This window comes from Patagioenas fasciata, chromosome 18, assembly GCF_037038585.1.
Source record: "Patagioenas fasciata isolate bPatFas1 chromosome 18, bPatFas1.hap1, whole genome shotgun sequence".
NCBI classification, from domain to species: domain Eukaryota; kingdom Metazoa; phylum Chordata; class Aves; order Columbiformes; family Columbidae; genus Patagioenas; species Patagioenas fasciata.
The window spans coordinates 9,043,478-9,063,849 of NC_092537.1; the positions used below are offsets into that span (position 1 = coordinate 9,043,478).

The 20,372-nt window shown below is 48.7% G+C and overlaps 1 protein-coding gene across 3 annotated transcripts in view; it reads left to right on the plus strand.

Moving 5' to 3' along the window:
• Positions 1–7,895, plus strand: part of COX10 (cytochrome c oxidase assembly factor heme A:farnesyltransferase COX10) — a 106,030-nt gene extending 98,135 nt beyond the window's left edge. For 2 of the 3 annotated variants that reach the window (XM_065852601.2, XM_065852603.2), the window contains exon 7: positions 5,600–7,895. In XM_065852601.2, coding sequence (XP_065708673.1) covers positions 5,600–6,042 — 443 coding nt within the window. In that variant the 3' untranslated portion in view covers positions 6,043–7,895. The remainder of the gene's footprint in view (positions 1–5,599) is intronic. The other variant, XM_071816458.1, reaches the window with a different exon arrangement.
• The last annotated feature ends 12,477 nt before the right edge of the window (positions 7,896–20,372 follow it).

Sequence of the window (20,372 nt, forward strand, 5' to 3'; positions counted from 1 at the left end):
TCCTGTGAAAGCGATCCCGGAGGTTTGCAGAACACTCTGATGAGGTAACACGCTGTGTCTTGTCTAAAGAACAGTGAGAAGAATATGAAGAAATCGTAAGTTTTTGGTCTCCGGTGTGTTTTCAGGAACACAGTGTCCATACGGCATTGTCTGTAGATAACCCTGGAGATGTTTGCCTGGACTTGTGCGTTCAGACCCACGTTCATCTGCCTGCCCGGGCTGGTTGGGCTCCGGCTGACTCTGCTCCCCCAAACACACTGTGCTCCAGCCTGCGCCCTCTTGGAGCTCAGGGCCGGCTCTGCCCTGGAAGAACTTGCCTTCAGAAATTTTTTTGGAGCGTTGCAATAGGATCATCCCAAACTATTGTGTCTTGCTTAAGGCAGACAGCTGAAATAATTCAGCTGTGGGTGAAATCCTCGCTGCCGCTCCACGTGCCAAGTGTACAATAGATAAAACTCTTTGGTGATGAAGAGGCGTATTGCAAATCACTGCTTAAGAGAGCGGCATCCTCAGCACAAGAGCAGGATCTAAATGTTACTTCTGCCCTTTAGTGGATGAAAAAACACGTTTGCAGCCCTGGGTTGCTTTATGCAAATGAAAGGTTTGCTCTGATCAGTGCTACTGGCGTGATTTCTGTTGGCGCTGTCAGCTCAATGTGCCAGCTCCTTCTTGAGAAGGTGATGTAGAGACTTGAACACACCCTGTATCCTTTACAGGATGCGGGTGATTTGGGGTCTCGCCCTCGGGAATCCCAGGGTCGCCGATCCCAGGGTGGGGAGGACAAGAAGCTGTTGCTGCTGGTTGCTCTGCTCTCCTGTGTTTGCCAGAGCTCAGTATTCACACCCGCAAGGGCTTACACCCTGCAACCCATCTCCCCTTCCCTGCTCTTGAGTGCTTTCCTTAACAGAGACACCAAAGACTCAACGGGCATAGGCACCAGCATTGCTCCCCGACCTGAGATTTGGGCCATCCTGCAATAGCCATCATAAATTACTTTAAAAGGAATAAAGTGTACTATTTTAATCGAAGTTTAGGGGTACCACATGGCCTTCTCAACACCGTGAAGAGCGTAACTTCAGAGGGGGATGCTTCTCGCTCGTGTAATTCTGAAAATGAGACTCAGCTCCTGTGGTTTGCCAGCCCAGAATCACTAATTGCTTTTGAAACTATCATCTCACAATTATTTCCAAGTCTTATCCAAATTTGTTGAACCTTAAAATGCCTTGCTGAGCAGTTTCCAAATGACTCTGGAATTTAGTGTCTTGTTTGTTTTAGGAAAAGTACAATTTATAAAGCTTCAGGGTTTCACTAGATAAAAATATATTTACAGAAAGAAAGAACTGTTTTCTACCTTCTTCAATGCCAGTTGACATTTTGGCTTTATCTTAAGATATTAAAATAAAATAAATATCTCAGCTTGTTCTTGTTTATTAAAAGGAAGATATATTACTATTTAAATACTTCTAAAAGAATTTAGCAAAAGAAATAGTAGCTTAACCTTAAAATTCATGATAAAACCTGTTATTTATCTTTAACTCTGTGGGTGCTAAAGGACCTACCTGGTTTTTGCAGTCCTGTAACTTTTGACAGCTTAAATCTAAGCTGCCCTGTTTCCCTGAAAATAAGCCCTACACCGAAAATAAGCCCTAGCATGATTTTTCAGGACTTTTGATGATACTTGAAATATAAACCCTACTCCAAAAATAAGCCCTAGTTAGAGTTCATTAAGAAAGCAAATTTAATAGTGTCCAGGCAGCTGTACATGTAAAAAAGTAAGCATCTTTTGGAGCAAAAATTAATATAAGACTCTTATTTTCAGGGAAACAGGGTAGTGCAAAGTGATTAAACAGTAGGAACTCAACAAGAAAACATTTTATACCTATTTTGCACACAAGTGAAAGAATACTGGAGGCCTGGGTCCTGTTTGCTTAAATAGACTTTTTTAATGCAGAAGCAGCAGAGTAGACTCTGCACTATTTCAGCCAGGTGATTCTCCAGAGTTAGTTTTGCTGTAATATTGCTTAAAAACACTGCTGACCTAATTATGACATAGTTATCTAGTAATTAACGAGTATTACCCTGTCTGCTCTGGGCTCGACAGGGTTCCTACTGTGGGCTTGTTTGATGCTGAACTGTACGGTACCGGGTGCTGTGCTCGGCAAATCATCAGACTTATGGGACACCTAAAAACCTCTGACAACCCGACAGTCTCAGCCTGGGCAGAGGAAATTACAGGATGTCCAAGGCACATGGGAAGCTACAAAAAGACCCGGTCAGTTCAAATCCTCATAATGGCCTATTAAATTGTTTTACTGTTCAGCTTCTCTGTAAAATATCAATTATCTCAATGGTCGTAATGTAATCAAAGTAATTAAATTCCAAAGGCTTGCATGTAAAAACCAGAGCTTTGTAAATGGGAATCCAGCCTCAAGTAGTTTAGTTGGTCTGTTTGTGTTTTAAAGTTTCTCCAGATGACTCTTTATTTTAATGGTGTGATAGTTAGAGAACTGTTGAAGGGTTTTGTGTGCTTGAGGTTTAGGGTGTGTTTTGCGCTTGGCTCCACACAGCGTTTGAGCAATTGAATAAGTAAAGCCTGTGTTACAGCCAGGACATGGAGACGCAGCATGTGTTGGGGAAAAACTTAATGAAATATAACAAGGGCAAGTGTAGAGTCTTGTATCTGGGTAGAAACAACCCCAGGTTCCAGTCTAAGTTGGGGAATGACCTATTAGAGAGCAGTGTAGGGGAAAGGGACCTGGGGGTCCTGTGGACAGCAGGGTGACCATGAGCCAGCACTGGGCCCTTGTGACCAGGAAGGCCAATGGTACCTGGGGTGGATTAGAAGAGGGGTGGTCAGTAGGTCAGAGAGGTTCTCCTGCCCCTCTACCCTGGTGAGACCACATCTGGAATATTGTGTCCAGTTGTGGCCCCTCAGTTCCAGAAGGACAGGGAACTGCTGGAGAGAGTCCAGCGCAGCCATGAAGATGCTGAAGGGAGTGGAGCATCTCCCGTGTGAGGAAAGGCTGAGGGAGCTGGGGCTCTGGAGCTGGAGAAGAGGAGACTGAGGGGTGACCTCATTAATGTTTACAGATATCTAAAGGGTGAGTGTCAGGAGGATGGAGCCAGGCTCTTCTCGGTGACAACCAGTGATAGGACAAGGGGCAATGGGTTCAAACTGGAACACAAAAGGTTCCACTTAAATTTGGAAGAAACTTCTTCCTGGTGAGGGTGGCAGAGCCTGGCCCAGGCTGCCCAGGGAGGTTGTGGAGTCTCCTTCTCTGCAGACATTCAAACCCGCCTGGACACCTTCCTGTGGAACCTCAGCTGGGTGTTCCTGCTCCATGGGGGGATTGCACTGGATGAGCTTTCCAGGTCCCTTCCAACCCCTGACATTCTAGGATTCTGTGAAAAGCTGACGGGTCCGTGGGACACAGGGACATCTCTGCCGTGGATCCTGGCTCCAGCTACTTACACCTCCTGAGATGATGGATAATTGTAGCTTACCTTTCCCCAGGTTCTGAAAAACGACAAGCTAATGTCTCTGAAGCACGTCAGATGTGAACCTTGAAAAATATTCCTATCTCCCCTTTATCACATTCTGGATCTTGCCTCCGGTAATATGTTTTACAAGAGCTGAAAAAGCCAAAGAATGACTTATTACAAGAACATTTTCCCCATTGTTTCTGCTGGTGCAGGGAGTACTGCTCCTTGATTAAGTTTTATTTCAATTTATTTCAGTACAGCTACTCCCTTAGGTTTCAGCAGAACTGAATCAAGTGTTATTTTGTTAAGGCCAAAATTACTTTTGTTGCCACAATTTTCTGAAATTAATGGTAATTTTGGGGTGCACCGTTTTCAACTGTCTCCAAAGATTCCAATTTAGAGAAGGTGCGAGGCATCCACACCCTGGAAGTGGACTTTGGGAGGATCGAATGGTGGGATTTGCAAGCATTTGGGGCCATTGCCCAGGAATTCACCTGTAAATCATAGAAGACAAAGTTGTTCTGAAAGCTGCTGCATGGCCCATATATGAGCATCTATCTCCATCCTTGAAGTAATCAACTTTTAGAGGCCTGTACTCACCTAATGGAGTGTTGCTCATTTTAAAAAGCACTGAGATGGGTCTTTTATACCAGTACTGGATCTTATAAGCAACTGCAAACCCCCATTAAGTCTGATGGGCTGTTCCTTCACTGATTGATAAGGCAGGGGGAAAAAAAGGCTCTTTTGCAAACTTTAATATTATTTGCATGACAACACCAGTGTAAGACGTGCTGTTTCAGACAAGAACTAGATATGCACAGCCCTGAGGAATGTGCATCCAGAACAGATGGAGAGAAGACATGAACCATGAAGCAGCTCAGAGGAGACACTGACTTGTTTTTGTTAGAGCCCAAGCAGTCACTGGGGAAGAAGAATTTAAATACAGTAACCCGTGTGCAGATAAGTGTTGCTGTTTCTATCAAGTCTTTAAGAAAATTATAGACTCACAGCTCCAATGGAGAGGCAGTTTCCATAGAGAATGAGCTCGTGGAAAGAGGGAGATGCAAAGAAAGTGTTAATGCCGAAGTGGAGTGTTTGGGAGCGGGGGAAACAAAAGGAAAATCCAGGAATGCTCATCATGTGCAACAGCCTTGGGGGATTTTTGGTCTTCAGACAAAATTAGTGAAGGGAGTTTAGTGTGAGGGCCTCCTCGAAGCTCTCTGAAATCAGCACATAAGCTGCTTCTGGCTCAATAGGCCCTGTGCCATGTCCCCAGGAGAGCTGTGAAAAATATGCTGCTTCCATAGCTCCTTTTGAAATGTAAAAGTAGCTGATGGGTGTGAACAGAGTTACTTGATCAAGCCACTTAGAAGTTACTTCGATTGGCTTGAAGGAATGAAAAGTTCTCATCCTCTGTCACAAACACAGAGCTCCAGGCGACCAGGGTGCTGGTACAGTCCCAGTTCTCAGGAATAAGCAGCTGATCCCCATCCCTGGAAATGCCCCATCCCTGGAGACATCCCAGGCCAGGCTGGACGGGGCTCTGAGCAACCTGAGCTGGTGAAGATGTCCCTGCTCATGGCAGGGGTGGCACTGGGGCAGCTGGGAAGGTCCCTTCAACCCAAGCCATCCTGTGATTCTATGATTCTATAATCTTCCTTTGCTGCTGTCGCTGAGCAGGGCTCTGCTTCTGCAACCAAAAGTGGGAGCCAGAGGCTCCCAGGAAAACAGCCTCTTGCCCAACATTGCTTCATTTTCATCTGCCTTCCCTCAGGTAGAGACCGAATTGGGGCAGAAACCAATTAGTGATGATTCATTAGGAGGAAGTGACTTGTTGAAATGCTTTTCAAATTAAGTGCTCCAAAACCAGACGCACCACAATGAGCAACCCCATGTAAATGCCGTTAAAAACAGAGCAGGGCCTTATCTTACAGGCTGTGTGTTATCTTACAGAACATGCCTTATCTTACCGAGCGTGCCTTGTCTTCTGCACAGCGCCGTGTAACAGGTTCATAGCGCTGTTCTTTTGCAAATCCAGCCCGGATCCACAGAGTTCTTTACATAGCACACCTTGCGATGTCCTAACGCCTGTTTCCTCCTCTCTCTCCCGCTGCAGGTGCGTTACTGTTGGGGGGAATCCTCTATTCCTGGCAGTTCCCCCACTTCAACGCCCTGAGCTGGGGTCTGCGGGAAGATTACTCGCGAGGAGGATACTGCATGATGTCCGTCACCCACCCGGGGCTGTGCCGGCGGGTGGCTCTGCGTCACTGCTTGGCCTTAATCGGACTCTCAACGGCGGCTCCTGTTCTCGATGTCACCACGTGGACTTTCCCCATCATTTCGCTCCCTCTTAACCTGTACATCTCCTACCTCGCCTTTCGGTTCTACAGGGATGCCGATCGCAGCAGCTCCAGGAAGCTTTTCTTCTGCAGCCTGTGGCATTTGCCGATGCTGCTGCTCGTCATGTTCACCTGCAAGAAGTCATTCCTAGAGAAGGAAGACAAAGGTGATCTGCTTGGTGGAAATCATGGGAGGGCTGTGGAAATTGGATTGCCTTAGATGTCAATTACTTGTCCTCGCGACGCATCAGGTAGTATATTTTAGTAATTACAAGGGGGAAACCTGTGAGAATCTGTTTGAAGAAGAATCATTTGTGCCTAGCGACCACTTCATGCGATAATTTTCTATTTTCTTCTGCAAGGGACTAGACGTGAGAGTTTAAAGCATTCACGGGCTTCAGGTTTGCTCACTCATCACGGATTTAGCCTGTGTCAGAAGCACATCACTTTGGGGGGCCTTCCAAAGCCTCCCTGAGTTGTGGTCTCTCACTTCGTGGGTAGGTTTTCATTTAGCAAGTCACAAGCGCACACGTACTGACCGCCAGCACTGGCAGCCTTGGCGAAGCCGTCAGGAAGCGACAAATGAATGATTTATCACCCCTGCTCCCCAAGTATCCTTTCCCAATTAAGCTGTGAGGCACATGGTGGGTCGGGTGAACTCTTGGCTCGATCCTTGCCATCCCTACTCTGATATGACACAGAAATCTTCTGTTTCTAAGGCTTTTTTCAATCGGTTACTTTTCCCAAGGTTCCCATTCACCCCAGTAGATTTTTAGCTTTCATACAGCTGGCACAATGCTAAAGGAGGAAAGCAAACTGTCTTTCAGCACATTACACATCAGCACTTAAACAATGTCCAGATGAACAGCTCTTTTGTAGCGTATACCTTGAACACACTCTGAGCCGTTCTGCTGAACATCCATCATGGGGAATTTCTGACTCCTCGGGGGTTTTACATCATTAGAGTTTGACCCTTGTGTGTCATATCTTCAGCTGGTAAAAAATGCCATTACTGTTTATGTTGGTGAAGCTTTGAAAAGGTGTAGGAGGTGAGAACCAGACTCAGAGTCTGGTCGTTTTAAGGCTTTTCTGTGCTAATGTGTCTTGTGCCAGCCCATTCAGTCTCAGTGTCCTCGGGCGAGCTCTGGGCTTGCATCAGGAGTTTGAACTGTATTTAATATCGCACGGTGGTTGCTCAGAGGGAAGGCTTCACTTTGGGGGTATGTAACTGGTAAGCAAACACATTTTTCAGAAAAAAAGTTGAGGATTTGTATCTAATATAATAATGTTCAAGTTGCTGATGCAGCCAGTGTCTCTCAAAAGCAATTATTGTGTATGTTTTCACTAGGAAAATGCATTATCTTTGTCAACTGATGCGCTGAAGAACATTTCTAGCCACAGTTTAATGTGCTTGGGGTCCCAGTGTGGGGCTGTGACCCGCCGGATCCTTCCCAACAACCAGACACAGCAGCACCCGCGGCAGACAAAGTCTGTGCTGTGGTTTAGTGTGGTAGTTAATACCTGTTACAACTCGATGCATTCTCACGCCGAGATTTCTTTCCCATGTGGAGAGGGACCGGGCAGCACAGTTGTGCATCGATCCCAAGATCCAGTAACACCTGAAATGGGAGACACTGCTCTGATCCCGAATAAAACCCTTCAGGAAATGTCACAAATCTGCCACCGCGTGCGTATCACGCTGACATACAATCCGCGCTGCCCGCTTTCATGATACAAGCCCCACTTCTGGTCTCGGTTACAGTGGCGTAAATCAGGAGTGACACGGTTAACTGCTGGCGGAGGTGCTCGCAGGAGCAGAGCCACCTGTTTTACATGGCTCTTAAATAATCGGGTGCAAGATTTTCTGACTCTCTCAAGTGATGCAGATGATAGGATTGAGTTCCCTCTTACTGTTTGTCTGACGGTCTCCGTTGTGCTCGAGTTACTGTGGGCGACGCTTTGTAGAAACGTCTGGAAACTCTGCAACTCCTGAGTTTGTTTTAAAAGTGCATCCGGTCTTCTCTGCAATAAAGTACGTACTGTACAAAAAATAAAAGAGATGAATGCTCAAAATCTGTTTTAAACAATTCCTCTGTAGTTGAAACTCTGGTACGGTTCAGTTAATTGCAAAGGTATTTGATAGTTTTGTGGCAATTCTCATAGCAACAGTATTTTTCTTGATCACTGCAAGAGCAGGGACGGCTTGTGAAATACCCGTTTATTGAGCAAAAAGCACACTGAAACCAAGGTACATGGGAGTGGAAAGGGTTTGTGCAAAACCAAAGAATTTGGTCAACCTTTAGCTGGCAGATGAACCTGAAAAGGGCAGAGGGCTCACAAAAACCATGGGCTTTGCTCCCAGAGGCAGAAAATGGTGCTGAAGCAGGAGAGTTGTGGTTTTCTCCCAAGTCATTATAGATCCAGGCTGCAGAATGTCCTGCAAGTACGGGCTGCTGTCCTGGCAAAGTCCGGCTTGATTAAAGGTCCCAAAGACATGCCTGTGGTTGTGTTTTGAAGAGCAGTCATCTTCACTTCTTGGGCCAAAATGTGTAACATTCACGGGTTTTAGGGCTAGACAGGAGCTTTATAATCATCACTGAGTGTCTGCAAAATGCAGGTCACCGAGTTGCAGCAGCATCTCCACACCCAGTCCGTCTGGCCTGGAGACAGAGCATGGTTTTACAATGAGTGGATCTGGGATTTAAAGGTAAGAAATACCTAAAATATATATATATATATATATTTTTCTATTTTTTTTTTTAAAAAAAGTTCTTTTTTCACCTAAAAGGTGTTCTCTGCTTTGCTACAAAGCAGCCATGTGTCAGGTGTGGATGAAGTCATCTACTGTCATTTGAATGCCTTTAGGAATTTTTACTGTTGCGTGTGCTTTGATAATACAAACGTTGCCAGAATGGAATCTTGGCTGTGGACAGATAGTCCAGTCGGCACTCTCAGATGTCCTTTTCAATATTTCTGGTGCCACTATAGAAATGAAAACAATATGGAGCTGTCTGCCCTCATCCAGTGGTGGTTGTGGTCCCTGTGACCCAGGCTTTGCACAACCCCCTGAGTCTGAAACAGCGATTCCTGCATAGAATTGGGGTGGTGTTTTTTTTTCCTTGTCCCATTTGGAGAATTTGAATAGAGGTTGTTTGTAATCCCGATATCCTGGTTATTCAACACCTCCCCATGAATTGACCCTCTGGAGAATATGTGCTCTTTATGTGGTAGTGACAAAAATGGCAGCAACGTGCCGTGTCCCTCCTACCCCTGGGTCTGCTGGTAGCTGAGGGGGTCCCATCCAGGTGGGACCTCCAGAAGCTTGTACTGAACCTCAATGAGGGAACAGGGCTAGTGACTCAGGAGGATGAAGCTGGGTTTAGTCTATTTGAACTTTAAACCTTTTGTGTGGTTTTGTGGATGAGACAGTAGCCCTAAGGCTCAAGGGACCTTCATTCTTTCCAGATCTCCATCTGTAAAATAGAGACGATGATATTTTGCTTTGTTGGACAATCAAACAGCTCATGTTTGTTGGAGCGGGGCCAGAGGAGCCACAGAAATGATCCGAGACTGGAACAGTTCTGCTGGGAGGACAGGCTGAGAGAGTTGGGGGGTTCAGCTGGAGAAGAGAAGCTCCGGGGAGACCTTAGTGTGGCCTTTCAGTGCTTAAAAGGGGCTGATAAGAAAGATGGGGACAGACTTTTTAGCAGGGCCTGTTGCAATAGGACAAGGGGTGATGGTTTTAAACTAAAGGAGGGAGATTCAGGCCAGACATGAGGAAGAAATTGTTGACCCTGAGAGTGGTGAGAGCCTGGCCCAGGTTGGCCAGAGAGGTGGTGGCTGAACCATCCCTGGAGACACCCCAGGCCAGGCTGGATGGGGCTCTGAGCAACCTGAGCTGGTGAAGATGTCCCTGCTCATGGCAGGGGTGGCACTGGGGGAGCTGGGAAGGTCCCTCCAACCCAAACCAGTCTGTGATTCTGTGTTTTTATCAGTCCCGTACCTCTTACTCTGTATGCTCTGTAAAGAGGGCAATGGCTGATTATTAGATTCCACCTCATGTGTCTTCTTTGCTCTGATCTTCAGCAAATCACTTAATCTCAGCCCAAGCCTTGTCTCACAGGACAGCGTGGGGAGCTGAGCTGTGTGACCGTTCATCACCCCAAGCTCTTGTGTTGCCAAGGAGCCCCCAAGTCCCACGTGAACCCACTCATGGTACCTTGGCACGGCCGGCGTCCCGGCACAGCGGGCAGCTCCAGCATCAATGTGGAAACCCAATCCCTGCTCACACAGCTCTTTCCCTTCTCCTTTCCCCCACTGTTTGGTTTCTTTTTCTTGCTTCCTGTATCAATCTCTGATATAATCTGCCCCAGCAGAGTAACACATTCACACTCTCCTGGCTCCAGCAGCGTTTCCCACTCAGCCCAGCCACGGCGTTTCAAGACTTACACAAAACACACACGTCCTTTTCAGTTCTGACAATCCCACGAGAGCAGGAATGGAAACAGAGTGATACTATTAGAAATCATTATCATTACAGATAGAAAGCATGTTGTCCTGGTTGCTCTCCAGAGGTGATTAGATATTCCCCTTCCTTTGGAAATACAGGCTGTCTGCAGAACACTCTGCTTTTGAAAACAGAAATATCAGCACTGTTTTCCTACCAAGCAACTCTGCTGGAGGTGGTAATACTAGAAGCTCCGTTTCAGTCTGTTCCCGATGGCATTTCTAGTCGTGGTATGAATTAACCAGGCAAAGAGCCGGCCCCGGTGAGGGCTCCGGGGATGCAGGATGGCGCGGGCAGCGTGGCCTCAGGTCGGTTCTCTGCCTCTTGGTGCTGCTGTTTCTTCTCCCAGTCATGGAGAAGAAATGGGGAGAAATGTGGGGCAGGGCTTGTCCCCTGGCCATGTGTGTCCAGCACTTGGCCGTGCCAAAGACAAGGTTCCAATGTTTGTCATCTCCCAAACAGCGTGGTGTTAATCTGGAGTCAAAGATGACGACGGAGCTGCGAGGTCAGAAATGTCGGTGAGGACCCTCCTGTGAGGGTCCCTCAGACTGGGACTTCCCGGGTGATACCCATGGATGGTTTTTAGTGTCTCTGAAATAAAAATACTACAGGCCTTTAGGGCTTCAACATAAAGTTTAGCAAGTTTGGAGGTGCCTTCCAAACCCTTCTGTTGACTGAACACGGAGTATTTCTCAAAGGCAAGAGTGACTGTGCTCTGTTAGAGCTTGGTTTGGTCTGGACTGCCATGTCACAAGGATGCCCATGCCTCCGAAAGGCTGTTGTCAGACCCAGAGCCGTCAAATTCTCCCTGACCCGAAGAAAAGGTCTGCGAAGCACCATGTGTGCAGTGTCCCAAAGCCATTGGGACCGACACCAGAGGTACGTGTGCTCAGAAGAGCTGGCAGGAACAGCTCTGCCTCATACACTTTCCGTCACCTCTGCTTTTCTGCTTCCAGACTTTAACTGTTTGCGCTGAAGATTTTCCAGCCTGGGTCAGCGCCTCGGGCTGGGGTTTAGTTTCCAGCCTTTCAAAAAGGCACAGTTCAACTGTTTCACAGAACAAGGCTGGCAAAACAAGCTGTTTTCCCACAATGCGGAGACGTTTTTCCTACCGCTCCTAAAACCAGTTCTGGCACCTCTGGGCCTTGCAGCAAGAACTGATGACTTGGCAGCGGGTTCGCGCGGGTTCAGGTTGGTGCATTTATCCGTTCTGGGAAGGCACCGCATGTTTCCTGGAGCCCCTGCAAGGTCACTGCTCCCAAATGCTTGTTTGAACGTCTGCTCACGGCTCCGCAGGGATGCTCTGAATCCAGCAGGTACAGACCGCACCGGGGAGCTGCTGCTGGTCCTTGTGCTTTAGGGGAGCACGAGGACTAAGAAGAGGTGCTTAGAAAGGACGATGCCTGGCCATCCCTGCTAGGGCTGGAGAAGTTGTTCTGAATTCACACTGTATTACCATTTCTCTGGGAGCCCCTGCTTCAGTCCCGCCCGTCGAGCGAGTCAGAGTGCGGTACCTGTGGGAGGTTTTCACGTCTCAGAAGTGTTTGGTGGTTGAGGTTTTTTTTCCACTGATTTTTCTGTCTGAGACACATGAAAAGATCCTTTCTGTCCCCTGCTCCACTTTTTAACACTTTCTATTGTACCTACAGCTTTCCTTTGATTCTTTTTTTTTCATGAAATACGTGCTATACGTTGCATGTTTGCATCCAAACAGCAGCTGTAGCCAGACCATCTTTTCCTCAAACAAACACACACACTTGTGGAATTGCCCCGAGCGCCTGGAAGCAGACGGGCTCTGATCTCCCAGACTGACCAAACCGTCCCTAACTGGGACCAGTGGGGACATCTTGCCCATCTTCCTCCTCCTAAAAGCACCAAGGGGATGTCCCTGCGGGTGGGAAGGGACACCAGACCGTGGTGCCGGGGGGTCAGAGCTCCCAGCAGGCAGGTTGGGCACTGCCACCGAAATTCTTGTCCAGACCAACAGGAACGAGCTGCCCGATGCAGACGGCAGCTCAGCAATCGATGCTCATCCACTGACAAGTGGCTGGCATAGGGTCTCGTCTTTTGTTTCCTGAGCAATGAGGAAGATCAAGATTTGTGCTGCCAAGAAAGGCTGGGGAGAGGAGTCACTGTATCAAATTAAACTTGAAACGGAGATGCAAACGAGGTGATTAAGGCATTTCCGCTGTGCTTCCAGGGGAGCTGCTGGACGGCGTCCAAACCGGGGGAGGGAACAGCCTGAGTTTATCAGCGGAACTCGGAGGTTTGGACCGATCCTCGCAGCGCAGAGCGGCCCAAGGGCTGGGTGACCCACACGCTGCCCCTCGGCCGGCCCTGCGCCCAACCGCTCCCGGCCAGCAAGAAGGGAAACTGAGGCACGCCGAGGAGAAGCGGGGTGCCGGGGGCCACGTAGTTGCCCAGCAGCAGAGAGAGGAATATTATTTAGATCTTTTCTCCCCTGACACTGTTGGCTTGCCGTGTGCACTTGGTTTTTGATGGGAACAAGGTGATATGTTGTGGCTGAGGCTGATGAACCCTCCTCGCTTCAGAAATGAGCAGTGGGAAGAACGCAGCAGAACCATCTGCCGGCGGCCATTGTGGTGGCTCGTCCCTGTGTCCCTCGCTCATGGCACCGCGTGGGGTGCAGGTCCACACACCCACTGTGGGAGCCCCAGGGACCTCGGCCAGCCCAGGCACTGCCTCTGGGACTTACCAATAGATGACAAATGGTTCCATGTTGGGGTTGGAAGGGGTCTGTCCTCTGCTCCTGCTCCGGGCTGGTCCCCACGAGTCACCCGGCACCTGCAACAGCGTTTGCGCTGCAGCCTGGGCTCTGTTTGGGAGCAGCTCACTGGGTTTCTGCAAGGACGGCTCCATGGGGACATCCACAAGCTGCCCGTGAGCAAGATGAGGAGCTGGAAGAAGCACAACTGTGCAAAGTACCTGCAGGGCTCAGCCTCGCTGGGCTCTCTGTCCTTAGAGCCATCACCAAAGGCACAGTGTGACTGCACCTTGGAGCTAAGGAGCCTCCTCCAGCACCACCAGCCCTTTGTGTGCTTCGCTTATCATGGGGACTGCAGGAAGGCCATGCTGGATGGACGGACAGGCAGACACGCAGTGATCACAGGAATGCGCAGGCTGAGTCTCGCCCGGCCGCAATGGCACTGAACTCCCTCTGTTGACTTATCCTGAAGTTGCACCCCTCAATCCGGTGATGTCCCTGGCTCTGGTAATAAATAGCACCTTCCAAAAATGTCTCTAGCCCTTACTAAACTGCAGACCAGACTGATTATTGCTGCTTTTGTAGCCTTTAGAGAGCTGTTTTTATTTATAATTGCACCCCGCTGCTGTGTTGATAATGATTTTCCCTGCTGCGTCCCATGCGGTCCAGGGCTACAAAGCCACTTTTTCATAGTAGCTGTTGCTAGTTTTAATCGCTTGTTGTTTGGATGATATATTAATAGCAGTATCTCTGCGAGGCTTTAGAGCATTTTCTTCTTCAAAACATTTACAACGAAAGCGAAGTGTTAGCCCTAATAAAACGTGGGTTTCATTTGGCTCCCTCCTCCAGCGGCGAATCCAATTAAACAAGCACTCACAGAGCCCATCTCACCCCATCCCATCCCACCCCAGCCCCAAAACCCACTCCTCACCCACAGGTTAAAAGGTGTTTGAGACTCCAGTGGCAACAGGGAGGCTTGAAAGGCCCCACGTGCTTGGAGGGGTGTGAATTTTTAATTGCCTGTGTGTAGACTGTAGAAGCATTAATGCAAAATATACTTTGTGGATGTTCATTTGCACCCAGCGATTCTCCTAAAACCCAAATAACCCATTTTACCTTGTTTCACAGAGAGAGGACAGCGAAGCTGGGCAGTTTGGTGCTCTTGGGATGAGAAGCCACTGGAGAAAACAGAAATAAAAGCAGAGCTGGCCGGTGCCTGCTGAGCAGGACACAACTTCTGAACTGGTGTGCACGGGGAGGAGTGGGGCGATGCTCTTTATTTTGTGGGGGGGAAAAACCAGCAAAATGTATCTGGAAGCGGTTTAAATGAAACATTTAACCGGCCGGGGCCGCCGCCTTTAATTTCATTCAGAAGGGACTGTGAATGGAGTCCTCGCCCGCTTCAAAAGGCCGTGGCAGCGCGTCCGCGGCGCTGCGGGTCATTCATGGACACTCCAGGAGATGTGAAAACATCTGCTGGGTCCATGCCGGCTCCTTTCAGTACAGTTACTCCCCTTGCTAATAATTGTCTGTGTTCTGTCATCTAGAAAGGGACTTTGTGTGCCTCCCAGGTATTCTAATGCTAATTTGTTTAGTTAAAAAGGAGAAGAGGCTAAACAGATGTGAGCCATTTGGTTAGGTTGTAGTTCATTTGTTAGGAAGTGCAAAGGATTCTTGGCAGGATATTAAATATTACCTTGGCTGCTCACAAACACTTCATATTTCAAGAGAGGAAGGGAGGTAGGGACTGCACTCCATAAATCAGCCTTTTCAAAGAGACAGAAAAAGGCAAACATTTGATAAATCTGTGTCATTATACTTAGAGATCAAAGGGGGTTTTACATATGTATTTATGCAACTGGCAACCTAGGAGACAATAATAACAAACATAGATCCCTGACAGCTTTACAAAAATAAAAATTAGCCGGTTCTAATCTGTAATTATCTGGGAATTGTGCGAGGTAGGAGGCTCTGGCAGTAGAGCTTCACCTTGCCGATGTTGAGACGGTGAGCGAATGCTGGGTCGTTCCTAAATACATTGGGAAGTTCCGTGGGCAAGAGATTGCAAAAGCCACCGGGCGGTAGCCGGGCATGTGCAGACCTGGCGTGATACACTGAGCCCCAAGCAGGCGGGTTGTAGTTATCAAATCCAGGAGTCACCAGGGAAAGCAGCGTTTCACCGTGTGCTAATTGTCTGTATGGCTTCTCCCTCAGTGATCTACTGGGAATCTGTCTGAAGAATCCCTGAAGACAGGAAGATTTCCACCCCTGGGCTCTCTCCTGTGTGCCAAGCGGTTACAGATCCGTGTCCGACAGCTGCTGTACCTGGCACACCTCTGCCATGGCCCTGCCGTCCTTCCCAAATTAGCCTGGCTCGTTTTGTACAGCTCCATCAGTACAGAACTGCAGCTCAAGACTCAGGTAAATAGGGAAGAAGCTTGAAAAGACCCCAAAAAATGTTTGCAAGCAGCAGGAATAACAGGAGGACTAATGGGCGCTGCAGTGGCTGTTGCTGTAATCCAGGACAGACTTAGTGGAGGAATCAAACCTCTTCAGGAGCAGCAAGGGCTGTCGCATTGCTCAAAAGAACAAGGAGAAACCCAGTTGTGTGAAAATAATTCCATGGACAAAGCAACGCAGCCACAGAAACTAGAGAAGGAGAAGTAGCATTATGTCATCTCGCCTTTCCTTTCGGCCAGTCACCGGCCTGATTTCCTATTCTCTTGTGCTGTTTTAAAATGACTTCAGCAACTTGGTTTCTGCTTGTCCCCATGGGAAACTTCCACAGTCTATAGATTTCGCTGGTAGGAAACTCTTCTTGACAGTCAGACTATATTTTCCTTTACTCAGTTCCATCACATCACTCCTACTTACGCCTCCTTGGAGCACCCTAAACGCTCTTCTCCATTGAAGTCGGTGGAGTTATGTGAGCAGTAAATTTGGCCCGTGGCACTTGGAGAAATAGATATTAAAACCCCAGGGAGGAATTAGGGGTAAGGGGAGGGAGAGCAGTGGGGGAAAGGAAATGGTTTCAGGTTGAGAGAAACAAGATCTCCTCTTACATCTGTACAGTGGTGCTGCCCTGGTGGGAGAAGTCGGCCCTGAAATGCTGCAAGAGGCACCGACATCCCTGGGGTGTCCCTGGGGTGTCCCTGGGCGCTGGTGGGGTCACGAAGCCACAGCTGAGGGCGGTATGTGGCACTTGGGGATTGCATGAGGCCCTGGGCACTTTTTGTGCCCGTGGTTGACCTGGTTTGAGTCACAGTGATGCCACCCGCGGTCACCCCACTCCTTTTCCCAGCCCCACCAACTGGCTCTTTGCAGCTGGGATGGTGACTGGTCCAGCCGTCCTGCCCCACAGAACCCTCCCCACAAGCTGTGCCTCTGTGGGTCAATACCAACGCATGCGTTTTTCAGGGCAAAATCCCAAATGGGCGCTTTTCCCCAGCTCTTACCTCACTGTTGTGACATTAATATGAGTCCGGCAGATGTGTGCAGTGATGGAGCTGCTGCGGTACCCGAGGAGAGGAGGCTGCGAACAGACGTGCAAGGTTTATACATCATAGAATTATAGAATAGTTTGGGTTGGAAGGGACCTTCGAAGGTCATCTAGTCCAACCCTCAGCTCCCCAATAGCTGCATTTCACCAGCCCACAACAGCAAAGGACAGATGTGGCGAAGAGGGAGAGAGGGGGCAGCACTGAGGACGTGTTAGGATGGAAGAAGTAGAATAAAAATACACAGGGTCTCCCTTCCTGGGACACTGAAACGGCTAGGGACATGGACCTGTGACTGAGGAACGTCTTGGAGCACTGCAAGAGACCAATAAGGACAAAAACCCCCCATTATAGATACATATGTTTGGAAGAGGACACACAATAGTGTGCAGAAACCCCAAACCAAGGTCCTACATCTCAGTGTACTTGGTGCTGGTTGTTCCCAAAAAGGAGGTGATCTTGGCTGGTCACCTCTCTGGCCAGCTCATTGTGTGCTTCAGAGTGCCTTATTTTCCCATCAATATGCGCTTGATTAACATCGTGGAATGATAAATGACTCTTCTCCGAACAGAACAGTGACCATGTCAGGAAAGCAGGATCCAGCCTGGATTGGGACCAAGAGCACCCTGGCTTGATTTTGGGTACCTGCTCCTGTTTCTCGCCCCAGCAGGACTGGCTCCTGCAGATCTTCCAAGAGCTGCATGTGCTCTGTCACTGACATACAAGTCTCATACCTCAGAAAAAAAGAAAGAAGATGTTGAGCATTTCCGAACTGGCCTGTCCAGTGGCAGGAAAATAACATTTGATAAAAGCACCTACAGATTTTCTAGTTGGGAAGAGATAAAGCAACAAGGTGAAACTCAGCATCAGGTCCGCCTGGTAGGATCAGCACTTGTGTAAGACTCTGAGAAGGTTGTGGAAAGTGTGACTGGAACCGTGGCGCACGTGGTTATCCAGGGTGGGTGCTGGTGAGGAGACCCCGCAGACCTGACCCTGGTCTGTCCTCACTGGGGGCTTTGATTGTGCTGGCTTGAAGTTGTGCTGGGTTCTCTGCGTTCTACCGTGTTTTAACAGGTGCATTTTGCAGAGCTGGGCACCCTCCGTGGTTCTCCACTAAGTGCCACCATCACCCCTTGTCAGGAGCTGCGCCTTCCCAGTGCCATCCGTGTAATAAATCAATCAAGGAATGGGATCCAGAGGCTGTACCGATGCAGCTCAATTAGTTTATTGATTAATCAGCTAGCAAGACAGCTACTGTTAGGATTCAAGGGCTCTGCAGCAGCAGCACGGAGCAAACCCAGACTTGCATTTCTGTTTGTGTCCATTTCTTTCCAACTCCAGTTTCTTCATGATGGAGCCCCGGTTGCTCTGTTGCCCTCATCAGTGGGGCACAACACTTGTCAAAACCTGCCCCCCCCCATGCTCTACTCCAGGTAGAGCTCAGCCTAAGCAGGCTCAGCTCTCCTCCGGCCCATCCTTTGCTTGGATGCTGTTTCTGAGCACTTACCCATTGCCCATTCCTAGGGAAGAAACTGACGTCCAACTGTTGGAGATGGAATTACAGTAAAACCTATCTTGGGGCTATTTTTCTTAAAAAGCCAATCCAACTTTTACAAGCTACAGCTGACATATATTAAGGGCTTAAACCAAACTTTCTGAGACGTTTTGTTGATGTTATCCTGGCTGGTGTTGGTGGATATAAGGAACAAGGAGAATTAATCTGTCTGAAGAGCTTTCCTCTTCCCTCATGGTGCAATGGAGCAGCTTCTGCCTGGAAGCAGCAGGTTTTCTGTTCTGAATTATACCAAACACCAAATAAAGAGGTAAATCTGTGTCCAGGAGAGCCAGCCCGTGTCACCTGAGGAGCAATTGCTGCATCTCCTCCTGGTTTGTGTCCCCCTTCATACCACAGAGAGCCCAGCAGTGCCACCTGTTTGATCTCACAGCAGGGAAACACTTGGGATTTGTTCACTACTTCAGTCCGTAGCCGAAGCACAAAGATCTCCCTGTGTCATCCCAAAATCTGCTTTGCACATATCTGGTCCCAGAAGGATGGGGACGGGTGGCGCTGGTACTAAGGGGTCTTTTCTTGGCTCTGTGTTAACCCACTGAGCAGCTTTTGGAGCAGTCGTACACTGCTCAGGGTCTTATTTCCCCTCTTGGATCTGCCTGGTTAGATTAGTTTGTAAACCTAGTTTGTAGATTGGGATGATTTTACAAGATGCTCACACCACAGCCGGTGTGATGGGAACAATTCACTCTTGCACAGCGCTTTTCGTGAACTGATGTAAAGCTGATGTATGCAGAAATCAGCATCATGCTATGGCCTCTGACACACAAGGAAATTAAGGCCCTTGGTAGATAAAAGACTCACCTTTTATTTGGTGGAAAAAATGTTAAAAGTTCCAACAAAACCTGGCTCTGTCCTTAAAGCAACAGTGCTTTGAAAGCAGGGTGATTCATGATGAAAATTTATGCATCTGTTCATAAAAACAGGGTAGAAAAGGTGAACACAGGTATTGAAGCTGCAGGGTTAGGTGCCTGTTGGAGGAATATTGAATAAGGTGCTTCCACAGAGTGTGCAGGATCCCCACTGGCTCTTGGGAAAACACTAAATTCAGCTTTCCCGTGTTGTTGTGTTGTGTTTGGTCTGTGCACGTTACTCCCGACACAGACGGTGACAGATCTCGCCGGGTGTGCGTACAGACGGGGATTTCAGAAAATACAGTGCTGCAGAAGGTGTGGCTCTTCAAAAAGCCAGCGCACATCAAAAGAATAGGTAACTCCAAATACTTCGGGGAGGAGGAAATGACTGAGATGCCCCCAACATCGTGATGTCCCAGTGCCCGACTCCCAGCTGGCAAATCCCTGAAGCCGTGGGGGGAACGGGGAGTGGGTATGTGGACTTCATCCCGTCTCTTTCTGTCCTGCAGCCATCACGGGGGGCGTGCAGCTGTAAGCTCTGGGGGAACGTGCCCATCGGGTGGGAGGGTTGGGTCGCTGATGTCCTAATCTAACTGAGACACTAAAGGAACCGAGGGAAATGTGGATGACAGGTATAATCCAGAATTGCATTATCTTGTCTTGCGGCTCTCTTTTGTGTCTGTACAGCAGACAGACCTCTGAACCCTTCTCTTTAGTCTGGCAGTTCAACTGACTATTTTGTCATTAAATCTTGTTTAGGGATAAAGCCGAGTCTGATTAACATTCTTGAGTGGGAACCCTGGGGGGATGGACAACACGGGGTCCCTCAGCCAGAGCCTGTGGGAGCCAGGGTGCTCCCGTGTGAATCTGGGGTCTGGCTCAGCCAGGGTGGGAAGAGATCACAGAATCTCAGAATGGTTTGGGCTGAAGGGACCTTCCCAGCTCCCCCAGTGCCCCCCCTGCCATGAGCAGGGACATCTTCACCAGCTCAGGATGCTCAGAGCCCCATCCAGCCTGGCCTGGGATGTCTCCAGGGATGGTTCATCCACCACCTCTCTGGCCAACCTGGGCCAGGCTCTCACCACCCTCAGGGCAACAATTTCTTCCTCACGTCCAGCCTGAATCTCCCTCCTTTACTTTAAAACCATCACCCCTTGTCCTGTCACAACAGGCCCGGCTAAAATGTCCCCATTAGCAAACATTATGTCCTCAAGTGTCCTTTTCCTTGTGTTTTTACAGCACTAGATGATGCTGGAGACCCCAAATTCTGCTTTATCCACACCACGATCACCGCCCTCCCTCACCCCGGGGCTCCCGAATCAGCCGCTGCTCTGTCGGTTCGAGCCGCGGCGCCGGGGGGCGGATCTAGCCGCTCCCTCAGCCAATCAACTCATCTC